Source organism: Acomys minous, assembly GCF_964271855.1.
Source record: "Acomys minous genome assembly, chromosome: 7".
NCBI classification, from domain to species: Eukaryota; Metazoa; Chordata; class Mammalia; order Rodentia; family Muridae; genus Acomys; species Acomys minous.
Window position 1 is genome coordinate 117,703,980 of NC_140488.1, and position 8,756 is coordinate 117,712,735.

The 8,756-nt window shown below is 42.4% G+C and overlaps 1 protein-coding gene across 3 annotated transcripts in view; it reads right to left on the reverse strand.

The window, feature by feature from the left end:
• SLC9A7 (solute carrier family 9 member A7) overlaps positions 1-2,878 on the reverse strand; it is a 161,599-nt gene extending 158,721 nt beyond the window's left edge. For 2 of the 3 annotated variants that reach the window (XM_084790039.1, XM_084790038.1), the window contains exon 1: positions 2,404-2,877. In XM_084790039.1, coding sequence (XP_084646165.1) covers positions 2,404-2,731 — 328 coding nt within the window. In that variant the 5' untranslated portion in view covers positions 2,732-2,877. Of the gene's footprint in view, positions 1-2,403 lie in introns of all 3 variants that reach the window. The other variant, XM_084790040.1, reaches the window with a different exon arrangement.
• Positions 2,879-8,756: the final 5,878 nt, after the last annotated feature.

Sequence of the window (8,756 nt, forward strand, 5' to 3'; positions counted from 1 at the left end):
TACTCAGAGACAAGAGGACAACTGCTCACTTCCTCTACTGATCCTGAGAACTAAAATCTGATTTCTTTGTCTGGGGGCAAATGCATGTGTGTGCACAGGTGTGTCCAGGTGTGCACAGCAATGTGCATGTGCAGAGGTCAGAGTCTCCTGCCTTACCACTCTAATAATCTTGAGTATTTGATGAAAAATTGGCTAACCAAATAACATTAGAATTTAGATTTGGATCGAGGCGGGGATTGCAACAGAAGATCAAATATCCTGAAGAAAAACGTTTTCTCACAATTACAAACAACCCACATCAACATATCAATATTTGATATAGCCCAGGACATCACATATTGACAAAATAAATTTCCCAATGTATTTAAAAGCAGCAAGAGGATCCAAAAACAAAGGACAAAATTATACAGGTGTATTATGAGATTTATAGCATGACTATCCACAAAAGGAAACAGCCACTAGCATGTGGTCCCGATGCCTGAAACACTGAGGTGAATTTTTAAAGTATATATCAGCAAAGGAAAATTCCACTGTTGCTTTTTAATCCTTAAGAGAAAGATGACTGAAGCTGGGTGTGATGGCTCATGTATGTAATCCCAGTCCTCAGGAGGCTGAGGCAGGAGAATTACCCGAAATTCAAAGCCAACCAGGACTACCCAGTGAGCTTCAGGACAGCCTAAGCTACTATGTGAGATCCTGTCTTGAATAAAAGAAAAGCCAAAGATAAAAACTACCGAATTCCTAGGAACATAGGGTAATCCTCGGAATGTGTATTTTTTTAATCCCCACTTATTTTCTACATCTTTGAGCATGCAATTATGAGCCCGTCAAATGTACTTCCTATTTCACGTTGTTCTTTAAGGAGTTGGTGCTAAGACCTATAAAATAAATATATTCTTATAGCTTTGTATAAACATACAAAGGCAGTCTTCGTTTCCAATATGGCTCTGAGTCAATAACCTAAAATGGCAAAGTACTTCAATTCCTCACTCAGTCTGCTCAGGAAACATCTCATTTTACCTGCTTTCCTCACGTCATTCGTCTGCGACCGAATAACACTAACAACGGATGTTTCATGAGCAAGTATGGAGGCCAAAGTCTGTCCTGAGACCTGTGATTTCCGATAACCAATCTTCTGTTTTCAAGATCTGTTTAGGCCACTATTTCCAAACTGCAAGACTCCTTGACAGCACTAGTCCCTGATAGAATTTGTCTAAAAGGCTTTGGTGGCCGTAGCCCTGACCATTAATAACTAAACAAGAACCATAAGGCCCAGGATGAAGGGTAATTTCCACATTAAAGATTAAGCTGCCTGCTTTCTATTCTCGGACAGGGATCCCTGGGTGGAAATCAAGTGGAGTAAACTGTGATGAAGCAAATGCTCTAGCTTGGAAAACAGTCCCAAAGTGGCTCTTTTTTCCCATTATAGGATGCTGGTTGGGGGGGGGCAGGTTCAATACCCCTGAACTAAGTAAAAAAAAAAAAATGCTTGGCTCCAGTTTGAAGTCCATAGTGGGGTGGGCAGTGACTGGAGGCACATACAGAGAAAAAAAAAGGGTGACTCAGATTGTAGCCCTGCCCATGTAACATGCTGTGTCCGTTTAAATCCAGAAAGCTAGTGGTGTCAGCCCATCCTTAACAAAAAGGGGCTGACTCCAGCACTCAAACCATCACTTTTCCCTCCACACACCTCAGAAATGTATCTTCATAGATGTTCCATGTTACCTTTTTAGGAATGCAAGATCTCTCCTTGGCTTGCAGAAAGCAAGAAAATAGGTATAACTTCCCAATGAGACACAAGGGTACCTTCACGCTAGCTAGTTAGGCCTGACATAATGGTGTCACCACTCTAGGTCCTAGACCGTCCTCACCTTTCGTTGTATTCCTCGTCGGACTTTACTGACAACAGAAAAAAAGAACACAGATCTCAGAAGTGGCCACCTACCTCAGTTGACAACGGTGGATACCCCAAGTCAAGTCTTACATTCAGCCCTCTTTCTCACCCCTCTGTGGCCTGTCCCCTGGGGTGGCACAGCTCCCTGGGAAATCGCCCACCTCATGCCCCTATGGCTTCTGCACATCTAAACTGGGGCGCGCGGGGGGGGGGGGTCTGCTGACGGAGAAGGGCACAACAGAGACATAATCAAGCAGAGGTGCTAAGGGGCCACCTCTGTCTTTCATCTTGGTTCCTGGTAAAGAATGTCGAAACGGGACAAAATGCTTTTTAATCATAGCAGAAAGGCAGAAAAATGCAGACAGTTGACCTTGGAAACCTACAGTGTCTCAGCGGGAAATGCAAAAGAAGAAACTCGCTGAGAAGTGAGGCGGGAGCACTCCGCGGCACCCGAGGAGCACAGCCAGCCGCCCAAGGGATGTGGGCTCGAGCAGTGGCAGGGGACTCACCATAGATCATGGCCAGCCCAGTCTCGTGAAGGAAGCGCACCCGGCGGTGCTTGAAGAGCCAGATGGTGAGGATAGTGAGGGTGAGTAGCAGGATGAAGGTGAGCAGGCTCACGCTGTCCTGTCGGTGGCTCTCCTCTGCCTCTTTCTCGGTGGCAAGCTCCTCCATGGCGCTGCTGTCCTCAGCCGCCGCCCCAGAAGAGGAGGCCGCGGCCCCAGCCCGCAGCCCCCGACCCAGCAGCACCGGCAACAGTGGCAGCAGCAGCAGCCTAGGCGACAGCGCCCGAACAGCTCTCCCCGGACCGCGGCGCAGCGCATCGCTAGGCTCCATGACTCTGGGGTCGCCCGTGCCTCTTCCACGCGGGACCAGCAACAGCCCCGGCGGATGGCAGCTTCCCGCGGTGCAGCGGACCTACCACGGTGGCCACAGCCGCAGCTCCTCCTCCCGCTGCTCGCGCTGGGCCTGGGCTGCGCCAAGCTGCGGGGGAGGGGCGCGCGCAGTGCGCAGGATCCCCAAGCACCGCCCCCCGCCCGCGCACCTGTTCGTCCCCCCGCCTAGAAGGGCGGCTTGGCCACCCCGCTGTCCGGGCGGGGCAGGCTCTACCCTCCTTCTCTGCTAGGCGAGCAGCCAACCCTTCAAGAGGCGCCGCGCTGCTTGCCCTGTCCACGCATACCTGGTCAGACTGTCTGGGGTCGGCTAGCCAGCTCCTGGGTAGTAGTTGTCATGCCACCTAAAAGAGATGGCAGAGGTCATTCACTCCTGGCAAGGAACATCAATCAGCTTGGATTGATTCTCTGAGAGCATTCCAATCCTTAGGGCCACCACTAAGAGTTTGATGTCATGCTGGTCTCTGGCCTCTCTGGGCCCAGTAAAATGGGGGGCTCCCCGGAGTTACAAAGCCACTTTACTGTTCCTACCCACGCGAGTGCGCCCCTCTCTTTTTCTTGCCTTTCAGACTGTACCCAGCTTCTCAGGACTTCCCAGAGTATTTCTAAGCATCATTTAGATAAACTGTGTTCTAGTCAGCGTCAATGTGGGGGTAGGTAAGGGCAATTGGTGAAAGCATTGAGATAAATACCTCCATCATCCCTTTGGGGAAAGAGGGTTGAATTAGAGGAAACTAAAACCTCTTGAGATTCAAAATAAAAGAGCTGCAAATGGTCTGCCATAAAGTGGGTGGGAGCGCTCAAGCCATTTATCCTGATGATCCTTTCAATATTGTCTTCCTGTTAATTCAGATAACAAGGGAGTCTTTAGTTGAACTTTAGGGTCAAGCCCACCCCAAATTATAACAAGGTCTTCAGAAGATAAGCCCTCTTGGAACAAATCCTAACAAATAGAATTTTCAAACCACCTTGTCTCTCTGCTCAAAGGAAGAAAAGAAAGCTTACCATGATCAGGTCACTGGAAGGTGTTGAGCACGCTACTCACATCTACTGAATCTCTCATATCCCTACCAAAAGGCCCATGCTTTCTCTCCCAGAGGCATTTTGGATGGGAGGATTCACTGAAGAAGAGAGGAAACTCTTCAGAACATCCCCCTCCTTCCTTTCCAGGTGAGCATTTAGCCAAAACTGCCTAGTGTCTTCTTTACGCCATGGAATCTCTTCATCTTGATTTTAACCAGGACCTTACCCTACTCCTCCAGAAATAAGTGAGACACTGCAAATAAGAACCACGTAGCTGAGCCTAGTCCATCCCTGAAAACGTGAGCAGAATGCATAGAGAAGACATTTAAACATTCTGGGGAGGGGGGAGAGGGAAGGCAAGAGGTAACTTCATGAAGAACACTGGAATTGAAGCAAATCAGAATTAGCATCATTCATTTTTCTTCCTTTCTTCACTGCAATAATAAATAATAATATTTTTCTTCCATTCCTCATTCAAGCCAACCAAGAAGGGTGAATTGATGTGGACAAAGAGAGCTTCAGAAAGGGGGAAATAGGTCTCCTAATGTTCAAAGAATATAGAAGAAATATCGTTTAATTTTTCCTTCGTTCTCTTGTACATTGTGGCAGCTGCATCAGTGAAGGAAGCAGCTCCCTCAGGCACTCAGACTGACAGGAGTGGGAACAGTCTTCCTCTGGTTAGAGTAGCTGTGGTCCCAAGACAATGGATCCAATTCCCCAACGCTCCCTGCTACTCTTTCTCTCTTCTTCCTCCCTCCTCCCTCCTTCCCTCCCTCTTCATCTGTCTCTACTCCTGCAGCTTGGTGTCAGGCTTAGAAAAAGTTGCAAAAAGTTAATAGCAGAAAAGAGTAAATCAAGACATATTTCTCTCAAACAAACCAATAAAGGCAATTCTGAAGTGTTGGTTTCTTTTTTTTTTTTTTAACACACAGAAATATTAAAATGGGCTTTCATTTTAATCCCAGGTGTAGGGATGGATATGGGGCTGCTTGGAACTGTCCACAGCAGCTATGATTTGCCTGGTACTGTAGCAGAGGCATGGTTTTGGCAGCTGCAGATAGTTTCTTCTATTGTGTGATGTTTGGATTTCTGGGAACTTTTCAGAGGGTATATAAAAGAGCCCCCCCCATAGGCAGGGCTGGGGGTTGTTCAAGGGGCATTGTTTGTGGTTTATTAGCAGTCTTGCTCAAAAAAAGAAATAAGAAATTAGATTCAAGGGTCTCTATCTCCCCCACCTCTATCTTTTTCTCTCCTATCTAGTAATAGGGGGTGAAATAGGACCCCCGGGGATAAGAGGTGGGGAAAAGAAGAACCCCAAAATAGCAAAGACCTGCTACAAGTGGTGCCTCAACATAGGGTTTGAACGTTAAGGATAAAAATGGGAAATTGGATTTCAAATGCCTTAGAGAAAACATCATGGGATGAAGGAATTTTTGTTTGCTTATTCTTTGTTGTTGTTGTTTTTGTTTTTTTTTTTTTTCAAAAGACCAGCTACACCAGGGAACTCCAAATCACCAGGAAGACTGTGGAAAAGAACCTCAGAAGAAAGAGTTGTTTGTGAATTCCAAAGTTCACTTCAACCTGAATAAACAGAACTGATCCTAACAAGTTCCAGGTCAGGTTAGGTTACACAACAAGACCCTGATTCAAAAACCATAAGAACAGAAAAACAAACAGACCTGAAAGTTCTGCATACTTCTTTATGAAAACTGAATTAGCTTTGGCACTACAATCCACAAAGTGCAGGTCAGAATTTGTGGTCTCAACCAAATCATGTTGATTAAAAGTTATAACAAAAATATTATATTTCTACATAACATAAAACTTTAACCATTTTTTGTTATTTTTCAAGACATGGGATTAAAGGTATCAGCCACCACCACCCAGAAAATGTCCAAAAATTTAAGCTAAATTTTCAGCACCTAAAAAATGGGAAAGGGTAATTAATAGGCACCAATACTAAGATGACGAAGATGTGGAAGTAGCTCAAAAAAGTTTGAAACAACTATTATAAAAATACTCTGATTAGTAAGGACAAAGTGCTCTTTGTTTTTATTTATTCTTCTCAACAAAATATTCTTAAAGTAAATGTAAACATTAAACGTTTCAGTAAAAGGCAGGTGGTAGTAGCACATGCGTTTAATCCCCGCACCTGGAAGACAGAGGCAGGAGGATCTCTGTGACTTCAACGTCAGCCTGGTCTACAGAGCAACTTCCAGGACAGCAGGGACAACACAGAAAAATGCTGTAGCCTTCAGCAAAGAAGTAAGAAATAACAGAAAGGTTGAAATTTAAGACTGAATAATATAACAGAAATCTTAAAAGAGCTTTGATGGGTACAGTAGAAGAATGGATTTGAAAGAATCAATAAATTTAAAGATAGAAGAGCAGACATTAGCTAAGCTGAACAATAGAAAGGGAAAAAATACAGAGTCACAATGATCTATAGGATAATGTGATAAGATCAAACATTTCTGTCTTTAGAGATTCCAAAGAAGAGAGGAAATATTGTTGAGAAAAAAATATGTGAATGTATAGTGACTAAAATTATTCCAAATTGAGCAAGATACATAAACCTGCCAGATTAAGAGCCTCTTCAAACAAGATAAATCTAAAAGATGTCCAGATATATTCAATGTGTGAGAAGAAACACAAGATATCTTTTCAAATAGAAAGATAAGAATAATGCTATGGGGCCTAGAGAGATGGCTCAGCAGTTAAGAGCACTGGCTGTTCTTCAAGAAGTCCTGAGTTCAATTCCCAGCAACCTCATGGGGGATCATCTGTAATGGAATCTGATTCTCCCCTCTGATATGCATTAAAAAAGAATAGTCACATACACAAAATAAATAAATAAATAAATCTTTAAAAAACACGAATAATGCTATGTGTAGAGCAATAGTGAAAATGCCTATGGGTTTCTCATTAGAAACTAGTCAGGTCATAAGAAGTTTAAAGCATTTAAACGTGATCAAATAGCTATCATTCCAAAGAAATATATCCAACATAATAGTTTCAAGGTGAAGAAATTATACCAAGAGGATATAGTCTTCTAGAAAGCTTAAGGTAAACACTTCTCATTTTAAGAGGTCAGCATTACCCTACCGCCAAAATAGCATGGAAAACTGGAGAAAAGAAAGTTGTAGGTCACAGAATCTCTCATTAACCTATTCACAAGCACAAAAACCCTCAATAAAATCTTAACAAATTCCATCTAGTAGCAAATAAAGAGGCATATACCATGGCTTCATGCTGTTCGTCTGCAAGTTGAAATCACCACGAGGAAATCAAGCAATGCAATCTACCATATTAACTGTCTAAAGATGAAATCCTACACTATCATATCTTCACTGATGCAAAAAGAGTGTTTGACAATATTCAATGTCCATTCATGATAACAACATTCAGCAAAACAGCCTTTAATCCCAGCACTCAGGAGGCAGAGGCAGGCAGATCGCTGTGAGTTCGAGGCAAGTGAATCCCTGTGAGTTCGAGGCCAGTCTGGTCTACAAAATGAGTCCAGAATAGCCAAGGCTACACAGAGAAACCCTGTCTCCGAAAAACAAAACAAAACAACACAACAAAAACAGCACAGATAAAGAACATGTTTAAAAAATAACATTCTTCTTTTTTTTGAGGAGTGTACACATTATTAAAAACGTTAAGTACTCCTCAGAGAGGACATTACATCTTCAAGGTTCTTGTGTGGCCTATACAGGAAACTGAGCTTTCAACAGGGAGGAAGGAAAGGATAGTACAGAGTACTGAGTTTGGCAAAAAAAAAAAAGACCCCTCACGAGATGTGCTCTTCTGCCAACTTGTCCACCTTTGCCACAGCTTCTTCAATGGGTCCCACCATATAGAAGGCTTGCTCTGGGACATGGTCATAGTCACCTGCTAACATCTGCTGGAATCCTTTACTGGTCTCCTTCAAGGGCACCAGCTTTCCCATGTGACCTGTGAAGACCTGAAATGGCCGGGACAAGAAGCACTGTATTTTCCTTGCCCAGGACACAGTCAATTTAATTTCCTCACTGAAAAAAATAAAATAAAATCTTTCCTGTAAGATCACAAAAAAAGCCCCAAGAAAGTCCATTGTCACCACTTATGTTCAGTATTATGTTGCAACTCTTGATTGGTTCAAAAAGGCAGGAAGCAAGGGAAAAATATATATCAAAATGTGTATATATAAATATCAATGATACATTAGCAAAAACCTAACAATAAATCAAAACAAGAGGAAAGAAAAACAAAGGCGATTTTAAAGGATACTTGAGTTTTTTCCTCTTCTCAGATGACAGAATTTTCTTAGAAAATCCCAAGGAATCCATAAAATATATATGTTCTAAATATATAGGCTCAGTAATATATCAGGACATAAGATTGGTATGAAGTCTATAATATTTCCAAATGCAAGCAATGTGTAATTAGAGGTGAGTGTTTTAAAGCATATTGTTCACATTACAAAGGGAAGGAAACATTTAGATATAAATGTAACAAAACATGTTCAGCATCAATGTGCTGAAAACTATCCAACACTGATTACATACATCAAAAAATTCTTAGAGACACATACCATGTTAATGGATTGGCAATTAAACAGTAAAGACAGGGATGCTCCCCACAGTAACGTACATACATAATGCAACCCCGATAAAGTGGCCAGTAATATTTTTTTTTGGTAAATGTAATAGGGAAGCTTTAAATGACTAGGAAAGATAAAGCAACTAGACCAGCCAAAACAATTTTTTAAAAGAACACAGCTACCAATTTAAGACTCACTCTAAAGGTAGCATTAAACTAACTGTAAAGTATAAGACAATCAAATTAGTGTAATTGGAATTATTAGGAAAGAATATGCCTTGAGCTGAACTTAATTTCAGTAACTTATTAATTAAATCTAACATGTAAACCTCTAAAATTTTTAGACAACAACAACAACAACA